General features: G+C 50.6%; 1 protein-coding gene across 1 annotated transcript in view; it reads right to left on the bottom strand.

Moving 5' to 3' along the window:
• Positions 1-5,192: 5,192 nt before the first annotated feature.
• Positions 5,193-21,211, bottom strand: part of cox7a1 (cytochrome c oxidase subunit 7A1) — a 30,648-nt gene continuing 14,629 nt past the window's right edge. The window contains exons 2-4 of the mRNA XM_070867624.1: positions 18,569-18,658; positions 9,538-9,622; positions 5,193-5,451 (exon numbers count right to left, since the gene is read on the bottom strand). Coding sequence (XP_070723725.1) covers positions 5,393-5,451; positions 9,538-9,622; positions 18,569-18,658 — 234 coding nt within the window. The 3' untranslated portion in view covers positions 5,193-5,392. The remainder of the gene's footprint in view (positions 5,452-9,537; positions 9,623-18,568; positions 18,659-21,211) is intronic.

Genomic DNA, 21,211 nt, shown 5'->3' with positions numbered 1-21,211 from the left:
TTCAATCCCGTCAATTTCTCTAACACAATTTCCCGCCTAATAAGGATATCCTTCAGTTCCTCCTTCTCACTAGACCTTCAGTCCACTAGTACATCCGGAAGGTTATTTGTAAATACCTTTGTGAAGACAGAACCAAAGTACTTGTTCAATTGGTCTGCCATTTCTTTGTTCCCCATTATAAATTCACCCGAATCCAACTGCAAGGGACCTACGTTTGTCTTCACTAATCTTTTTCTCTTCACATATCTAGAGAAGCTTTTGCAGTCAGTTTTTATGTTTCCGGCAAGCTTCCTCTCGTACTCTATTTTCCCCCTCTTAATTCAACTCTTTGTTCTCCTCTGCTGAATTCTAAATTTCTCCCAGTCCTCCGGTTTGCTGCTTTTTCTGGCTAAGTTGTATGCCTCTTCCTTGGATTTGACACTCTCCTTAATTTCCTTTGTTAGCCATGGTTGAGCCACCTTTCCCGTTTTATTTTTACTCCAGACAGTGATGTACAATTGTTGAAGTTTTGATCTTTAAAGGTTTGCCATTGTCTATCCACCATCAACCCTTTAAGTGTCCTTTGCCAGTCTAATTTAGCCAATTCGCGCCTCATACCATTAAAGTTACCTTTCCTTAAGTTCAGGACCCTAGTTTCTGAATTAACTGTGTCACTCTCTATCTTAATAAAGAATTCTACCATATTATGGTCACTCTTCCCCAAGGGGCTTCGCACAACAAAATTTCTAATTAATCCCTTCTCATTACACATTGCCCCTTCTAGGATGGCCAGCTCTCTGGTTGGTTCCTCAATATATTGGTCTTGAAAACCATCCCTAATAAACTCCAGGAAATCCTCCTCCACCGCATTGCTACCAGTTAGCCCAATCAATATGCAGATTAAAGTCGCCCATGATTACTGCTGTACCTCTATTGTACACATCCCTTATTTCTTGTTTGATGCTGTCCCCAACCTCACTACTACTATTTGGTGGCCTGTACACAACTCTCTCTAGCATTTTCTGCCCTTTGGTACTCCATTGCTCCACCCATATCGATTCCACATCATCCAAGCTAATGTTCTTCCTTACAATTGCATTAATTTCCTCTTTAACCAGCAACGCCACCCCGCCTCCTTTTCCTTTCTGTCTATCCTTCCTAAATGTTGAATACCCTTGGATATTGAGTTCCCAGCCTTGGTCATCCTGGAGCCATGTCTCCGTGATGCCAATCACATCGTATCTGTTAACTGCTATCTACACAGTTAATTCAACCACCTTATTCTGAATACTCCTCGCATTGAGGCACAGAGCCTTCAGGCTTGCCTTTTTAAAACACTTTGTCCCTTTAGAATTTTGCTGTAAAGTGGTCCTTTTTGTTTTTTGCCTTGGGTTTCTCTGTCCTCCACTTTTACTCTTCTCCTTTCTATCTTTTGCTTCGGTCTCCATTTTGTTTCCCTCTGTCTCCCTGAATTGGTTCCCATCCCCCTGCCATTATAGTTTAACTCCTCCCCAACAGCACTAGCAAACACTCCCCCTAGGACATTGGTTCCAGTCCTGCCCAGATGCAGATGGTCTGGTTTGCACTGGTCCCACCTCCCCCAGAACCGGTTCCAATGCCCCAGGAATTTGAATCCCTCCCTGCTGCACCACTCCTCAAGCCACGTATTCATCTGCGCTATCCTGCGATTCCTACTCTGACTAGCACGTGGCACTGGTAGCAATCCTGAGATTACTACTTTTGAGGTCCTACTTTTTAATTTAACTCCTAGCTCCCTAAATTCGTCTTGCAGGACCTTATCCCATTTTTTACCTATATCATTGGTACCTATGTGTACTATGACAACTAGCTGTTCACCCTCCCTTTTTAGAATGTCCTGCACGCGCTCCGAGACATCCTTGACCCTTGCACCAGGGAGGCAACATACCATCCTGGAGTCTCGGTTGCGGCCACAAAAACGTCTATCTGTTCCCCTTACAATTGAATCCCCTATCACTATCGCTCTCCCACTCTTTTTCCTGCCCTCCTGTGCAGCAGAGCCAGCCATGGTGCCATGAAACTGGCTGCTGCTGCCCTCCCCTGATGAGTCATCCCCCTCAACAGCATTCAAAGCAGTGTATCTGTTTTGCAGGGGGATGACCGCAGGGGACCCCTGCACTACTTTCCTTGCACTGCTCTTCCTGCTGGTCTTCCATTCCCTATCTGGCTGTGGACCCTTTACCTGCGGTGAGACCAACTCACTAAACGTGCTATTCACGTCATTCTCAGCATTGCAGATGCTACACAGTGAATCCACCCGCAGCTCCAGTGCCACAGTGCGGTCCGTCAGGAGCTGGAGGCAGATACACTTCCCGCACACGTAGTCGTCAGGGAACCAGAGGCGTCCCTGACTTCCACATAGTACAGGAGGAGCATAACACGTGTCCGAGCTCTCCTGCCATGACTTAACCCTTAGATAAACTTAATTTGACAACAACAATGCTAAATGCTACTTACTGATAAAGAAAAGAAAAAGAAAAGCTACTTACCAATCACTTACCTGCTTGGCTGTGATGTCACCTTTCGATTTCTTTCTACTTTTTTGCCTTCTCTCCCTGCTGCAGCTGCAGAAGCACACCTTTTGTAGGCCTCACCAACGCTGCAGCCAGAACTCCCGCCTCTCGCCTACGCCCCGAGCTCCTGGTCGCACTGGCACTGTGTGTGTGTGTGTGTCTCTCTCTCTCTCTCTGTGTCTCTCTCTCGGCCAGTGCGTCTCTCTCTCATCGTCTAACAGCGTCGCTAAGATTCAGAAATGAGTGTGTAGGCAGTTGTGAACTGGAATTAACGTCCCTCTGTTCTGTATATTGTTGCTGAGTCTCTGGGAAGCTGAAACAATATTGTGATTCTCCAAACCAGCGAGCAGGCTGCTGTATTGTGGAGCAAACATGAACCCAAACACAATGAGGCCTGAACCTTTGTTACTGTAGTCTGGTTGTTGAGGTGGAACTCCATATTATCTCAGGAAGTCTGTGGGTTTCTTATCGTTAAATCACTGGAATACAGTATACTGGAACAATCCTAGGATCTTACAGCACAGAGGAGGCCATTTGGCCCATCATGCCTGTGCCAGCTCTTTGAAAGAGCTCTCCAATTAGTCGCACTCCCTTGCTCTATCCTGGCCAATATTTATCCCAACCAACATTTACTATAAAACAGATGATCTGGTCACTCTTTCATTGTTGTTTCTGGGAGATTGCTGTACACAAATGGGCTGCTGCCATTCCTACATTGTAACAGTGATGACACTTCAAAAAGACATACTTCATATGAACATAAGAATTAGGAACAGGAGTCGGCCATTCAGCCCCTCGAGCCTGCTCCGCCATTCAATAAGATCATGGCCGATCTTCTACCTCAACTCCACTTTCCTGCACTGTCCCCATATCCCTTGATTCTCTAAACATTCAAAAATCTATTGATCTCTGTCTTGAATATGCTCAAAGACTGAGCCTCCACAGCCCTCTGGGGTAGAGAATTCCAAAGATTCACCACCCTCTGAGTGAAGAAATTCCTCCTCATCTCAGTCCTAAGTAGCTGACCCCTTATTCTGAGACTGTGACCCCTGGTTCTAGACTCTCCAACCAGAGGAAACATCCTCCCTGTATCTACCCTGTCAAGCCCTGGAAGAATGTTGTATGTTTCAATGAGATCACCTCCCATTCTTCTAAACTCTAGCGAATATCAGCCTAGTCTACTCATAGGGCAATTCACCCATCCCAGGAATAAGTCTGGTGAACCTTTGTTGCATTCCCTCTGTGGCAAGTATATCCTTCCTTAGGTAAGAAGACCAAAACTGTACTCACCAGGGCCCGATATAACTGCAGTAAGATGTCTTTACTCTTATACTCAAATCCTCGTGTAATAAAGGCCAACATACCATTTGCTTTCTTAATTGCTTGCTGTACCTGAATGTTAACTTTCAGTGATTCGAGTACAAGAACACCCAGGTCCCTCTGAACACCAACATTTCCCAATCTCTCACCATTTAAAAAAATACTCTGCTTTTCTATTGTTCGTACCCTTACCTATTCTGCTAGTTACTACCTCAAAAAACTTAACAGATTAGTCAAACACGATTTCCCTTTCATAAATCCGTGTTGACTCTGCCCAATCCTATTATTCTTTTCTAAGTATCCTGTTACCCCGTCCTTAATAATAGATTCTACACATCCTTAATAGATTCTAGCATTTTCCCTACTACTGATGTCAGGCTAACTGGTCTGTAGTTCCCAGTTTCCTCTCTCCTACTCATTGGCTGTAAAGCGCTTTGGGATGTTCTGAGGTCACGAAAAATGCTGTAGAAATGCAAGTCTTTCTTTCTTATTGTTATGTATCTTCTTGCATCTCCTTCATGTACGACCCGAATTACAGAATCATAGAATAGTACTGCACAGGAGGAGGCCATTCAGCCCATTGAGTCTTCTCCGGCTCTTTCAAAGAGCAATCCAGTTAGTCCCATTCCCCCACCCTTTCCCTATCTCCCTGCAATTTTTTCTCCTTCACGTGTTTATCCAAATCCCCTTTGAAGGCTACTATTGAATCTGTCTCCACAGCCCTATCAGGCAGTGCATTCCAAATCCTAACCACTCGTTGTGTAAATAAGTGTTTCACCGTGTTGTCTCTGGTTCTTTTGCCAATCACCTTAAATCTGTGCCCTCTTATTATCGACCCTTCAGCCATTGGGCACTGGTTCTCTTTATTTCATCTATCTAAACCCTTCATGAGTTTAAACACCTCTATTAAATCTCCTCTTAGCCTTCTCTGTACTAAGGAGAACAATCCCAGCTTCTCCGGTCTATCCATGTAACTGTAATCCCTCATCTCTGGAACCATTGTAGTAAATCTCTTCTGTACCGTAATGACTGGCTCGGGGGAGGGCGAGGACCATACCTTTTTGCCACCTCCCCACACATGAGCTGCATAGTTGCAGGTGGTGATATCGGGATCACAGCACAGGACATCTTGTGGGTGATTCAGCCCCAAATCCTGCTGCACGCTTCACCTTCCTGGTACTGCTGCCTCTGGGCAGGTGACGATCGCCCCCGCTGCCGATTCTGGAGTAAGGTTACTCCAGCGTGGGACTGGAAAATACCATTAGATAGAGTGACTCGCAGACTGACACCACAAGGACGCGTTTCCCCAAAGCCCAGTAAGCACTGAGGAAGCTCACCCTGTTCCTTTCAAAACATTTTAATGGCAACCTCAAGTACAAATGGGAAGAGGAGAGAGAAACAGCTCGACCCTGGACATCTGTGGCAGGGAGTTATACTGCTGTTTTTCTTCATTTCTGTAGAGTTGCAATTCACCAACCGAAATCGGAAAATGATGGAAGGGAATTCTTGGGCCAGCCTTGCCTGAGCTCCCGCATTCTCCCTCACTGCTTTGGTCTGGGTAAAGAGGCCCGTAATAAATTATACAAGGAGTAGCAGGTACCTGGGGGTAGAGAAGGGAGCACAACTATTAGTCAAAATAAAGTGAAAACGGTGCACAACAATTGCAGAAGAGCCCAACTATTCACAGAAAGGGAGGATGATCATTATTGCAATCAGAGTGCAATTAGTGCAAAGATCACATAATCATTACGGACGACAGTGCAGTGTTTGGTGCACCCTATTCAACGTCAGTGATGAATATGCCAATTTTAGTGAACAGAATGCTCAATCATTAATGGAGAGTTCACAATATTGAAAAGGACAACCTAACAGGGTGGGAATGCTTTCCCTCTTTCCCCAAAATTGCGATTTCCCTCCCTGGCCAGTGTCTGCAGCTCATCCCCGGCCAGATTTCCCCCCTCCAGAGTGCCCCAGCTGCTGGCTCGGGGGCGTCCTTACTGGGGTACAGAGTCTACAGCCACCTCACCCCTCCCTGCACGTTTCCCCGGTCCTAGATCATCGATAGTAGGTTTCCCCGGCACTTGATGGTGTTCATTTCCTTGGGGGTTCACCCGATCTTCCACCATAACTTCAGCAGAACATCCACAAAACACCGGAGAAATGACCTAAATGTAAGAAATGAGGCACGGTAGGGAGTGACTGACATCAATCCGGGCCAGAGTAATCTCCTGGACTAGTTTGATTGCAGAAGAGGGACGGTGAGGAAGTTTGAAGAATCTCTCCCCCTAATTGGCTTGGGGTTTTATCTGGTTTATGAGAAGAAATGTCCTCAAATTAAATACTGGGAAGCCCGAAGCCATTGTTGTCAGTCCCCACCACAAACTCCCTTCCCTCCCCACCGACTGAAGCTTAACCAGACTGTTCGCCGTGCCATCAGTCGTCTAGGCCCCAAGCTCTGGAATTCCCTCCCTAAACCTCTCTGCCTCTCTACCTCTCCCTCTTCAAAGCCCAGCTCTCTGACTAAGCTTTTGGTCACCTGCCCTAATATCTCTGTATGTGGCTTGGTGTCAAATTTTGTTTGATAACGTTCCTGTTAAGCACCTTGGGATGGTTTACTATATTAAAGGCGCTATATAAATGCTGGTTGTTGCTGCTGATTTTTTCGTCTCTCTCTGGAGATTCCGTGGCTTCAGGTGGGATGGAGAATGTGTATAATGTAAGGCGCAGGGCATCACAGTTGTGTGGGACGGGCTGGATAGGCCAGAGGGCCTTTTCCTGTACGTCACTGTATGTATGTACATGTTTACAGTCCTTTCTCCAGGACTTCTGTTGATCTTTTGCCGAAGTTAATGCAGAAGATCGGGAGAACTCCCGCAGATATTCAACCCGAGTGTTGGCAGCCTATCGAAGGTGAGGGCCATCATACCTTGGCCCACTCCCGTCCTCACCTGGCCGCTACACACGTGCAGCGCTCAGCAGAGAGCACCTGAGCACCAGGAGCGGGGACCCTGGGCAGGTTCTCCCTCCCTCGCACCCCGGCTGCTGACCTGGGCCGGAACAGCTCAGTACTGATTGGGAATTGAACCTGGCGCGTTCATCACTTGCTCCACTACCTCCCCAAGTGGTGGAGCTGCTCACCACGCCATCCAAGGCCAGCGATTTGTTCAATATATTAAGTTACTGAACTTCTGTCGGAGGCTGAACCACACTTTTCGCAACCTTGGTGTCACATGTGACCCTGAAATGAGCTTCTGACCACATATCCGCAGCATAACAAAGACCGCCTATTTCCACCTCCGTAACATCGCCCGCCTCCGCCCCATGCCTCAGCTCATCCGCTACTGAAGCCCTCATTCATGCCTTTGCTACCTCTAGACTTGACTATTCCAGTGCACTCCTGGCTGGCCTCCCACATTCTAACATAAAGTAGAGGTGATCCAAAACTCGGCTTCCCGAGTCCTAACTCGCACCAAGTCCTGCTCACCCATCACCCCTGTCCTACATTGGCTCCCGGTTAAGCAATGAGTCGAATTCTTATTTTCAAATCCCTCCATGGCCTGCCCCTCCCTATCTCTATAATCTCCTCCAGCCCCACAACCCCCCGAGATGTCTGCACTTCTCTAATTCTGCCCTCTTGAACGTCCCTGATTATAATCGCTCAACCATCAGCCTTCTGTTTCCTAGGCCCCAAGCTCTGGAACTCCCTGCCTAAACCTCTCCGCCTCTCTACCTCTCTTTCCTCCTTCAAGACGCTCCTTAAAACCTGCCTCTTTGAACAAGCTTTTGGTCACCTGTGCTAATTTCTACTTAAGAAATAGGAGCAGGAGTAGGCCATACGGCCCCTCGAGCCTGCTCCGCCATTCAATACGATCATGGCTGATCTGATCATGGACTCAGCTCAACTTCCCTGCCCGTTCCCCACAACCCTTATCGTTTAAGACACTGTCTATTTTTCTGTCTTAAATTTATTCAAGGTCCCAGCTTCCACAGCTCTCTGAGGCAGTGAATTCCACAGATTCACAACCCTCTGAGAGAAGAAATTTCTCCTCATCTCATTTTTAAATAGGTGGCCCTTATTCCAAGATTATGCCCCCTAGTTCTAGTCTCCCCCATCAATGGAAACATTTTCTCTGAATCCACCTTGTCAAGCCCCTTCATAATCTTATACGTTTCGATAAGATCACCTCTCATTCTTCTGAATTCCAATGAGCAGAGGCCCAACCTACTCAACCTTTCCTCATAAGTCAAAGCCCTCATCCCCGGAATCAACCGAGTGAACCTTCTCTGAACTGCCTCCAAAGCAAGTATATCCTTTCTTAAATATGGAAACCAAAACTGCACGCAGTATTCCAGGTGTGGCCTCACCAATACCCTGTATAACTGTAGCAAGACTTCCCTGCTTTTATATTCCATCCCCTTTGCAATAAAGGCCAAGATTCCATTGGCCTTCCTGATCACTTGCTGTACCTGAATACTATCCTTTTGTGTTTCATGCACAAGTACCCCCAGGTCCCGCTGTACTGCGGCACTTTGCAATCTCTCTCCATTTAAATAATTTTTTTCTGCCAAAGTGCATGACCTCATACTTTCCAACATTTTATTCCATCTGCCAAATTTCTGCCCACTCACTTAGCCTGTCTATGTCCTTTTGCAGATTTTTTGTGTCCTCCTCACACATTGCTTTTCCTCTCATCTTTGTATCATCAGCAAACTTGGCTACGTTACACTCAGTCCCTTCTTCCAAGTCATTAATATAGATTGTAAATAATTGGGGTCCCGGCACTGATGTGGTTTGGTGTCAACATTTTTTATTTCGTAATACCCCAGTGAAGCCGTGGGACGTTTCACTACGTTAAAGGTGCTATATAAATACAAGTTGTTGTTGTTGAATTTGAGTATCAACGCAGGAGTGGCTAGAGTGGTGGGTTGTGGGGTTCAAGCCCTGGGCCTACCCGCACTGAGTTCCCTATCTCAGCTGGGCTTTTATGAGCGGGAACCGAGCATTGAACAGGCTTGTATTCCCTCGGGTGCAGAAGATTCAGGGGCGATCTACTTGAGGTGTTTAAGATGACCAAAGGATTTGATGGGGTAAATCGAGAGAAACTATATCCTCTGGTGGGGGGGGGGGGGGGAAGTCCAGAACAACTTTAAAATTATAGCCCGGCCATTCAGGGGTGATGTCTGGAAGCGTTTCATCACACAAAGGGCAGTGGGAATCTGGAACTCTCTCCCCCAAAAAGCTGTTGAGGCCAGGGGGCCAATTGAAAATGAATGAGTTTGTTTTAGGGAAAGGTATTGAGGGATATGGAACCAAGAAGGGCAGATGGAGTTAAGATACAGACCAGTTGTGATCTAGATGAACAGAGGAACAGGCTCAAGTGGTGGACATCTGGAACTATCTCCCTTGAGGCCAGGGGGGAGCGGGTGGGGGGGGGGGGGGTTGTTTAATTGAAAATTTCATGGCTGAAATTGACAGATTTTTGTTGGGTAAGGATGTTAAGGGATATGGAACCGAGGCGTGCAGAAGGAGTTAAGATACAGGTCAGCCACAATCTAATTGAATGGGGAACAGGCTTGAGGGTCTGCATGGCCTCGAATCTCCTGTTCACAGTTTACACTGCCCTGCTGGGGTGGGTAGAGTGAGGGAGGGTCACGTAGTGTTACATTCTCGGTCACTAATCCCTACCTCCGATTGTGATGGCCATGGTGATGCGGTAGAGTACTGCGTCCACTGTCCCTCCCTTCAGGTGCACGGGGAGGTTATTGTCGGCCTGCAGTAAGACAGTAAGGACGATGGATAAACATCGGCAATCGCTTCACATTTACACGGCCGTATAATCGCCCCGTTCTGTAAGAGCGGTGACCGTCTCAAGGACTCGTCGCCAAGTCGGTGCAAAGTCCCCGACATTTAATAAATTGCCCTCCATGTTTTTGCCGGCGGTGATTGTCACCGCGCCGCCCGTCTAGCCGCCCCGCGGGCACGCGCCGTGAGCGGAGCCGCCGCCGCTCGGTGGCCCCCGACAGCTTTCCCCGGCGGGAAGCTGCCTGTGGCTGGGCGGCACCTCCGCCCGTAAAGGGGAGGGCGCACTGCCGTGGCCGCCATTTTATTTTCATTGTCGGCCAACTCCGAGGTGGGCCCGATAATGCCGGCCGCGGGTTCGGCCGGGCCGCCAACAGGCAGCCCCGTGCCCCCTCTTGGGTGCCGGCACGCTGGCCCGGCCAGTGGCTGCCACTAACGTGGCTGCAGAGCTCGCAAGCGGCCTTTAACTGAAGGGGAAGGATGGTTTGATGCATCAGCGTGATGTGGCGCGTGACGCCCTGACATCATTAGCGCGTCGCTGATGGCTATCAGCGACAGCCACTCCGATCCAACGACACTTCCACCCCGCAGCCAACCGGAACACCGCCCCATGCAAATAAATAAACAAAGAGCTGAATGTTGCTCGAGTCCCCGCTCCATGGATTGGAGCAGAGAAAAAACAAATAAACCTAAATGTACAGGTACACTGCTGCAGATTTTAATATTTTAAAAAGACATTTATATAGCGCCTTTCACAACCACCGACGTCCCAAAACGCTTTACAGCCAATTAATTACTTTTTGAAGTGCAGTCACTGTTGTAATATAGGAAACGCGGCAGCCAATTTGCGCACAGCAAGCTCCCACAAACAGCAATGTGATAATGGCCAGATAATCTGTTTTTTAGTGATGTTGATTGAGGGATAAATATTGGCCTCAGGACACCGGGGATAACTCCCCTGCTCTTCTTCGAAATAGTGCCAAGGAATCTTTTACATCCAACCGAGAGAGCAGACGGGGCCTTGGTTTTAGGTCTCATCTAAAAGATGGCACCTCCGACAGTGCAACACTCCCTCAGTATCACACTGGGAGTGTCGGCGTGGATTATGTGCTCAAGTCTCTGGCGTGGGACTTGAACCCACGACTCTCTGACTCAGAGGCGAGAGAGTGCTGCCCACTGAGCCACGGCTGACACCTAAGGAGATGGAGCGCAGGAAGGACGAGCCCACCCCACCCCCACTGAGAATGTCGGGTCGCTGGATCTGTGGGACGAGTTTGGGAGAATCAATTTTTCCAGCACCATGCAGAGGATGTGCGCGTGGTGTTGGGAGAACATCAATGACCTGACTAGGTCCGGCAAGGTTGATGGAGGCCGTTCCCCTCTTCTTTCTACTGTGCAATCGCCTCCAGTGCGCCAGTGCAGCCTTCGGCCGCCTGAGGAAAAGAGTGTTCGAAGACCAGGCCCTCAAATCTACCACCAGCTCATGGTCTACAGGGCTGTAGTAATACCCGCCCTCCTGTATGGCTCAGAGGCATGGGCGATGTACAGAACACACCTCAAGTCTGGAGATATATCACCAACGATGACTCCGCAAGATCCTACAAATCCCCTGGGAGGACAGGCGCACCAACATCAATGTCCGCGCCCAGGCTAACATCCCCAGCATTGAAGCACTGACCATATTCAATTAGCTTCGCTGGGCAGCCCACATAGTTCGCATGCCAGACACGAGACTCCCTAAGCAAATGCTCTATGCGGAGATCCTTCACGGCAAATGAGCCAAACGTGGGCAGCATAAACGTTACAAGGACACCCTCAAAACCTCCCTGATAAAGTGCGACATCACCACTGACACCTGGGAGTCCCTGGCCAAAGACCGCCCCGAGTGGAAAAAGTGCATCCGGGAGGGTGTTGAGCTCTTCGAATCTCAACGGCGAGAGCGTGAAGAGGTCAAGCGCAGGCAGTGGAAGGAGCGCGCGGCAAACCAGTCCCACCCTCCCTTCCCTCGACGAATGTCTGTCCCATCTGTGACAGGGTCTGTGGCCACCAACGAACTCACTTCAGGAGTGGAAGCAAGTCTTCCTCGTTTCCGAGGGACTGCCGTGATGATGCACCAATGCGGCAGTAACAGCTTCACGTACCTCACCCACGTCAGCTGTGGCTCAGTGGGTAGCACTCGTGGCTGAGTCCGCAGGTCACGGGATCATGTCCTACTCCAACTAGGCACAAAATCCCAGTGCCACTAGCGAGGGAGTGCAGCACTATTGCAGGTGGCGACTTTCTGATGGGACGTTAAACTGAGGCCCAATTCTGCCCTCTTAGGCGAGCGTAAAGGATTCCACGGCAATATCAGAAGTAGAGCAGGGGCATTCTCCCTGATGTCCTGGACAATATTTATCCCTCAACCAACATCTAAACACAGATTTGCTGGTAATTATCACAGAGTCAGTTTCCACATGTATGCAGACTGCACCCAGCGCTACCTCTCCACCACTTCTCTCGACCCCTGCTTGGTATCTAAATTGTCAGATTGCTTGTCCGACATCCAGTACTGGATGAGCAGAAATGTTCTCCAATTAAATATTGGGAAGGCCAAAGCCATTATCTTTGGTCCCCGCCAGAAAATGCGTTCCCTAACCACTGACTCCATCCTTCTCCCAAGCATCGCTCTGAGCGTGAACAAGACTGTTTGCAACCTGGGTGTCATATTTAACCCTGAAATGAGTTTCCAGCCACATAATCGCGTCATAACTAAAACCGCCTTGTTCCACCTCTGTACCATTGCCCGCCTCAGCTCTTCTGCTGCTGAAACCCTCATCAATGCCTTTGTTACCTCTAGATTTGACTACTCCAATTCACTCCTGGCTGGCCTCCCACATTCTACACGACATAAACTTGAGGTCATCCAAAATTCAGCAGCCCATGTCCTAACTCGCACCAAGTCCCGCTCACCCATCACCCCCTGTGCTCACTGACCCGTGTCCTAACTCGCACCAAATCCCGCTCACCCATCACCCCCTGTGCTCGCTGACCCGTGTCCTAACTCGCACCAAATCCCGCTCACCCATCACCCCCTGTGCTCGCTGACCCGTGTCCTAACTCGCACCAAGTCCCGCTCACCCATCACCCCCTGTGCTCGCTGCCTCGTGTCCTAACTCGCACCAAGTCCCGCTCACCCATCACCCCCTGTGCTCGCTGCCCCGTGTCCTAACTCGCACCAAGTCCCGCTCACCCATCACCCCCTGTGCTCGCTGCCCTGTGTCCTAACTCGCACCAAGTCCCGCTCACCCATCACCCCCCTGTACTCGCTGCCCCGTGTCCTAACTCGCACCAAGTCCCGCTCACCCATCACCCCCTGTGCTCGCTGCCCCGTGTCCTAACTCGCACCGAGTCCCGCTCACCCATCACCCACTGTGCTCGCTGCCCCGTGTCCTAACTCGCACCAAGTTCCGCTCACCCATTACCCTCTGTGCTCGCTGACTTACATCGGCTCCTGGTTAAACAACGCCTCGATTTCAAAATTCTCATCCTTGTTTACAAATCCCTCCATGACCTCGCCGCTCCCTATCTCTGTAATCTCCTCCAGCCTCACAACCCCCCGAGATATCTGCGCTCCTCTAATTCTGCCCTCTTGAGCATCCCTGATTATAATCGCTCAACCATTGGTGGCCGTGCCTTCTGTTGCCTGGGCCCCAGGCTCTGGAACTCCCTCCCTAAACCTCTCCACCTCTCTATCTTTCTCTCCTCCTTTAAGACTCTCCTTAAAACCTACTTCTTTAAACAAGCTTTTGGTCATCTGCCTTAATTTCTTCTGTGGCTTGGTGTCAATTTTATCTGTTTTGTCTTGTAACACTGTTGTGAAGCGCCTTGGGATGTTTTACTACGTTAAAGGTGCTATATAAATCAAAGTTATTATCACATTGCTGTTTGTGCTGTGCACAAATTGGCTGCTACGTTTGCTACATTATAACAGTGAGTACACTTCAAAAGTACTTCATTGGCTGTAAAGCGCGTTGGGACGTCCTGAGGTGGTGAAAGGCGCTATATAAATGCAAGTCTTTTATTATTTCCTCTTTGCAGGACCACCCGCGAAACTCCGCTGTGCCAAACCCCCACCACCTCCCTTCCCTCTGCACAACAAGCCCAGTACAAGCCCCGGCAATCTCCGTCTGTGACCTGCATCTTTGTGTCCTCCCCGCCCACTCGACGCTCATCTTCCTGCACGGGGTGGGGGCGGAGAGCGATCAGCGGAGGGTGTCCACCACTGGAGGGGCCTCATCAACCATCGTGGATCGGATGCCGCGTGAGGAGCACCCCCCAGGGGCTGGGGTTTTGAGGAGGAGGCCCTATCTCCATGTTTGTACCACACCTCCTTTTCCAGTCTCCATCGTACGGAGGCCCGACCAGCAGCACTCCCAATGCCCGTTGCTTGGCGGAGGTCGCAGGTGTAAGGACATTCCCCGAACACTGTCTTCCTTGTTTCCTCAGGTAGTGGACTAGCAGCTGGAGGGTGGCCCTCACAGGACAAAGCTGGTGACTTTAAAGGGGGGGGGGGGGTGTTCTGAGTGACGCACAGGTGAGCAGGAGCCAGAGGAACCGGCACCAAAGGAACAGAGACAACCTGCTCCCCAGGTGCTGAGGCTAAAGATCCTTATCTCTCCTGTCCAGCTCTTGATAGGAGCATGCTTTCAGAGCTTCAGGGGAGCGGGACTAATGGGGGAGCTCTTTCAAAGTGTCGGCACAGGTACGATGGGCCGAATGGCCTCTGTCATGTATTCAACCAGCATTGTAACCCATGTATAAACTGACCGAAGAACACTGACCACTAGGTGGGAGACACTCCTAACCTGGACCTTCAGGTATAAAAGGGGAAGCTCCACCCACCTTCATCACTTGAGTGCTAAGGAATAAAGGACAGGTCACAGACTGACCTTCTCTCAAGCATGGACCTCGTGTGCATTTATACTGTATAGTAAGGACGTATCAATGGCGACAAGAAACTGGGATTTAAACCACGTGAGCATGGCCACTAGCAGAACAGACGAGAGGTACTGTGTTATGGAATGGTTGGAACAGAGATTCAACATTGTTAAAGCAGCACACAGTTCTCCAGGCAGACAAGGGCAGTCGGGCATGCCCCAACATGTAGTCGAACCCAGAGGGGGAGTTCGACAGAGATAATGGCAAGCTGAACAGCGATTCACGCCATTGCAAGGGACAATGCGGCCAGTAATGGGGCCATCAACACCTGTTAATGGTGCACTCAAGGACAATCACAGGGGCAGTCAGGGACGATCGACTGGTAAGGGACCTTTTGTTTCAAACCGCAACTCATGCTGGAGGCGTGGAGGCACACACTCAGCCGGAGTTTGCAGAGGTGAGCAAAATACCTGCAGAAATTGACACTGGGGGAAATCGCTGGAAGCTGAAATTCAGCGAGTTTATGTGGAGCACGTATACAGTTCATGCACCAGGACGCCACCGATAATGATGAAAGTGCTTCTCAATGGCATCCCAGTATCAATGGAGTTAGACACGGGTGCCAGCCAGTCCCTGATGGGTATCAAACAGTTCGAAAAGTTTTGGGCATCCAAGGCCAGGAGGCCAAAATTATTGCCGATTGACGCACAGCTACGGACTTACACAAAGCAGATCATTCCGGTGCTAGGCAGCGCCACGGTAGTCGTGATCCACAAGGATTCGGAGAACAGACTGCCACTCTGGATTGTCCCAGGGGACGGTCCCGCACTACTGGGGAGGAGTTGGCTTGCTGTCATGAACTGGAAATGGAGCGATGTCAATGCAATTTCCTCTGTGGAGCGAGTATCATGCTTACAGATCCTGGACAAATTTGACTCATTATTTCAACCCGGCATTGGCACTTTCATGGGGGCCAAGGTAGTGATTCACATAAACCCGGACGCCAGGCCAGTACACCACAAGGCCAGAGCGGTGCCGTACGTGATGCGGGAAAAGATAGAAGGCGAATTGGACCGCCTGCTGAGGGAAGGCATCATCTGGCCAGTCGAATTCAGTGACTGGGCGAGCCCGATCGTGCCGGTGCTCAAGGCGGATGGGTCGGTCAGGATATGTGGCGATTACAAGGCCACCATCAATCGGGTGTCACTCCAAGACCAGTACCCGCTACCGAGAGCGGAGGACCTCTTTGCGACGCTATCCGGTGGCAAACTTTTTTCAAAATTGGACCTGACCTCAGCTTACATGACCCAGGAGCTGGCGAGTGAGTCGAAGAAGCTGACCACCATCACGACACACAAGGGGTTGTTTGAGTACAACAGATGTCCGTTCGGGATTCGCTCGGCCGCCGCGATCTTCCAACGAAATATGGAAAGCCTCCTCAAGTCGATTCCAGGGACGGTGGTTTTTCAGGACGACATCCTCATTACGGGTTACGATACTGAAGAACACCTCCACAACCTGGAGGAGGTGCTACGCAGACTGGACCGGGTAGGTCTGCGACTGAAAAAGGCGAAGTGCGTCTTCCTAGCTCCAGAGGTAGAATTCCTGGGGATGAGGGTAGCAGCAGACGGGATCAGCCCTACTGCGTCCAAGACGGAAGCGATCCAGAGAGCACCCAGACCCCGTAACACGACGGAGCTGCGTTCGTTCCTGGGGCTCCTGAACTATTTTGGTAACTTTCTTCCCAAATTGAGAACGCTGCTAGAGCCGCTACACGTGCTCCTACGCAAAGGTCGCGAATGGGTCTGGGGGGACAGCCAGGAAAGGGCTTTTAATAGAGCACGCAATTTGTTATGTTCCAACAATCTGTTAATGCTATATGACCCATGTAAGAAACTTGTGTTAACGTGCGATGCGTCGTCCTATGGTGTCGGGTGTGTGTTGCAGCATGTCAATGCCAAGGGTCAGTTACAGCCGGTAGCTTATGCCTCCAGAAGTCTGTCCCAGGCAGAAAGGGGCTACGGGATGGTAGAAAAGAAGGCGCTCGCATGTGTATATGCGGTAAAGAAAATGCACCAGTACCTGTTTGGCAGGAAATTTGAGCTGGAGACAGATCACAAACCCCTAACGTCCCTTTTGGCCGACAACAAGGCCATAAATGCAAACGCATAGAGAGGTGGGCATTCTCGTTAGCCGCCTATGACTACACAATTCGGCACAGACCGGGCACCGAAAACTGCGCCGATGCACTCAGCAGGCTCCCACTAGCCACCACTGAGGGGGCTACCGAGCATGGTGCTGAGATGGTCATGGCTGTTGAAGCTTTCGGAATCGAAGGCTCACCCGTGACAGCCCGTCAGATTAAAGTCTGGACAAATAGAGACCCGCTGTTGTCTCTAGTCAAGAAATGTGTCCTGAATGGGGACTGGGCAGCCACGTACAGGGCATGCCCTGAGAAATTTAAACCATTTGACAGAAGCAAGGATCAAGTCTCGATTCAGGCCGATTGCCTACTGTGGGGAAACCGCGTAGTCATGCCCCAGATGGGCAGAGAGGTGTTCATCAGAGAATTGCACAATGGGCACCCGGGCATTGTCACGATGAAGGCAATTGCCAGGTCACACGTTTGGTGGTCAGGGATAGACGCAGATCTGGAACTTTGTGTTCGCAGGTGCAACACGTGTGCCCAGCTGGACAATGCGCCCAGGGAAGCCCCCCTTGGCCCCTGGCCATGGCCCGCCAAGCCTTGGTTACGCATCCATGTGGACTACGCAGGTCCTTTCATGGAGAAAATGTTTTTGGTTGTAGTAGACGCCTACTCCAAATGGATCGAGTGTGACATTTTAAATTCAAACACAGCCTCTGCCACGGTAGAAAGTCTACGGGCAATGTTAGCCGCCCATGGTCTACTGGACATCTTGGTCAGCGACAATGGCCCGTGCTTCACAAGCACTGAATTCCAGGACTTCGTGGCAGGCAATGGAATTAACCATGTCAGAACGGCACCGTTCAAGCCGGCCTCAAATGGCCAGACGGAACAAGCAGTGCAGATAATCAAACAGGGGATGCTCAGAATCCAAGGGGGGTTCCCTACAAAGACGCTTAGCACGCCTCCTGTTGGCCTATAGATCCCAACCACACTTGCTCACAGGGGTTCCACCCGCAGAGCTACTAATGAAAAGGACGCTCAAAACCCGGTTATCCCTTATACACCCCACCATGAAAGAAATTGTCGAGAGCAGGCGCCAGTCACAATATGACTACCATGACAGGAATGCGAGGGCGCGATGTATTGATGTAAATGATCCTGTAATGTCCACCTCGGGTAGGTGTGGTTGTATACTTTTTGCGGTTTATGTGGTGGTGGCGTGAGCTATGTACTAGGAATGTTTTTGGTGTTACCCCTCCCCCACCCGCCGCTGCAGGTCTCTCTCACAATGCTTCGAGACCGGCTCGGGATTTCCCCTTGCTCAGCCGGCCTAGCGCCCTAAACAAGTTCAACGTCTCCCTTAGCGCTCCGCCCCACACTCCGGGCCCAGCTGATTAATTTTGCAGTGGCAGACACAAACCATTTGCCGGTGCAAAATGTGCCGCCCCGCGCGGATTACATAGAAACATAGAAAACAGGTGCAGGAGTAGGCCATTCGGCCCTTTGAGCCTGCACCGCCATTCAATGAGTTCATTGCTGATCATTCAACTTCAGTACCCCACTCCTGCCTTCTCTCCATACCCCCTGATCCCTTTAGCCGTAAGGGCAAAATCTAACTCCCTCTTGAATATATCCAACGAATTGCAACAGAGGCGCGACTGAATTTCCCCCCCTGAAAATCTAGAAAACCTCAAAAAACAATGTCCATGGATTAATTTGGTCCCTTTCTGGGCCGACAGGGTTGAGTAACATGACAGGGCTGTAAATCACCTCATTAACAGGGCCCTTACAGCGTTCATTATATTTTTCCCCACAAATTCCCCTTTCATTAAAAATATTCACTGGTACCTGAAAGATCTTCTGCTTCTCCAGCACATTGTTCTTGAACTGTTTTCTGACTGTTGTGGAGAAGGTTCGAGAGGCCACCTGCTGCAGAGCCTGAGGGAGGAAGAGAAGAGAGGCATCACATGGTAACTACGGAAACCTGAGCCTTCCTGACTCGTGGGATCCGGGCCCGATCCCGGTTTGCTGGGAGATAAGTGATGTCTTCCTCCCTGGCCACTGTTTGAGGCTGAAGGAGACAGTTTGTAACCTCGGTGTCCTGACCCTGAGCTGGGCTTCTGACCCCGTATCCTCTCCACCACCAGGACCGCCTCGTTCCACCTCCGTAACATCTCTGCCCCTGCCTCAGCTCATAGAAACATAGAAATTTACAGCGCAGAAGGAGGCCATTTCGGCCCATCGTGTCCGCGCCGGTCGACAAAGAGCCGCACGGCCCTCGGTCAGCAGCCCTGAAGGTTACATATAAACCTATGAACAATGACGGAAAGGCAAAGAGCACCCAGCCCACCCAGTCCACCTCACACAACTGTGACATCCCTTATACTGAAACATTCTACACTCCACCCAAACCGGAGCCATGTGATCTCCTGGGAGAGACAAAAACCAGATAAAAACCCAGGCCAATTTAGGGAGAAAAAATCTGGGAAAAATCCTCTCCGACCCATCCAGGCGATCGAAACATCTGCTGCTGAAACCCTCCCCTGTCTTTTCTTACCTCCAGACTCAACTATCCCAACGCTCTCCTGGCTGGCCTCCCACCTTACACCCTCCAAAAACTTTAGCACATCCAAAGGTCGGCTGCCCGTGTCCTAACTCGCACCGTCCCGTTCAGCCATCACCCCTGTGCTCGCTGACCCCGTGTCCTAACTCGCACTGTCCCGTTCAGCCATCACCCCTGTGCTCGCTGACCCCGTGTCCTAACTCACACCGTCCCGTTCAGCCATCACCCCTGTGCTCGCTGACCCCATGTCCTAACTCGCACCGTCCCGTTCAGCCATCACCCCTGTGCTCGCTGACCCCGTGTCCTAACTCGAACCGTCCCGTTCAGCCATCACCCCTGTGCTCGCTGACCCCGTGTCCTAACTCGAACCGTCCCGTTCAGCCATCACCCCTGTGCTCGCTGACCCCGTGTCCTAACTCACACCGTCCCGTTCAGCCATCACCCCTGTGCTCGCTGACCCCGTGTCCTAACTCGCACCGTCCCGTTCAGCCATCACCCCTGTGCTCGCTGACCCCATGTCCTAACTCGAACCGTCCCGTTCAGCCATCACCCCTGTGCTCGCTGACCCCGTGTCCTAACTCGCACCGTCCCGTTCAGCCATCACCCCTGTGCTCGCTGACCTACATTGGCTTCCAGTCCGGCAACGCCTTGACTTTACAATTTGCATTCTTGTGTTCAAATCCCTCCATGGCCTCGCCCCTCCCTATCTCTGTAATCTCCTCAAGCCGCACAACCCCTCGAGATCTCTGCTTTCCTCCAACTCAGGCACATCCCTGATTTTCATCTCCCCACCATTGGCGGCCGTGCCCTAAACACTGGAATTCACTCCCTGAACCTCTCCACCTCTCAACCACTCTCTCCACCTATAACACAACAACATCTTGCATTTATATAATGTGTTTAACGGAGTTAAACGCCCCAAGGCACTTCTCAGGAGCGATTATCAAACAAAATTTGACCGAGCCCCATAAGGATATATTGGGACAGGGGACCAAATGCTTGGTCAAGGGTAGCTGATGGCCGATCGTCGAGCAAAGAAAATTGGGGATGCGAAAGAGGCTAGATTGGGAGGAGTGCAGATATCTCGGGGGGTTGTGGGGCTGGAGGAGATTACCGAGATAGGGAGGGGCGAGGCCACAGAGCGATTTGAAAACAAGGATGAGAATTTTAAAAGGTGCCGGACTGGGAACTAATGTCGGTCGGTGATAACAAAGACACTCCAAGCTTTTGGTCCCCTGTCCTAATAGCTCCTTATGTGGCTCGGTGTCAAATATTGTCTGATAATGCTCCTGTAACGGGCCTTGGGATGTTTTACTGTGTTAAAGGTGGAATGTTAATGCAAGTTGTTGTTGTAGTTATACTGTGCGATTGAATTTGAAAAAAGGGCCCCACTAATTTATCAGTGGGACCAACAGCTCACAGATACGGCACAGGTCATCCCGCTGCTGAACTGGTCAACTTTGTGTCCATTTCACGGGCGGAAATCGGGCACAACACATACCGACTTCTAACGCAAAGAGTGCCGTGCTTGGTTTTTTTTACAAACTAGTATGGTTTTTTGTTGGGGGTGTTTTGTGCAGATCGGTGTGTGTGGCAGCTGTGACCTTCAGTCTGTATCAAGTCCGCCACTCACTTGTGGAGTAGATGGCAAACAGCAGGGGGACGAAAATGCCCCTTCCCTCGAGGCCTGTTATCGGCGGAAATCGGCGGCCACACTGCGGAGTGCAATGGCCGCCGACTTTCCGTGCATGAGCCGCCATTTTGAAAATTCCGCTCCTGCGGTATCCCAGCGGTGACACGCTGCTTTCCCCCGCCGCCCCGTTGCTGCCGATCCGTCCTAACTGCGTCATCAGAGCGCGCACCGCCGATGTCCCCTCCCCCATCCCCCCCCCCCCCCCCCCCACCCCGGCCCCAGCCATCGTGAAATT

The sequence above is a fragment of the Pristiophorus japonicus genome, chromosome 26 (genome assembly GCF_044704955.1).
Source record: "Pristiophorus japonicus isolate sPriJap1 chromosome 26, sPriJap1.hap1, whole genome shotgun sequence".
Taxonomy (NCBI): Eukaryota; Metazoa; Chordata; class Chondrichthyes; family Pristiophoridae; genus Pristiophorus; species Pristiophorus japonicus.
The sequence above is the reverse complement of the archived record's forward strand: the minus strand, read 5'-3'. Positions and strand labels throughout refer to the sequence as shown.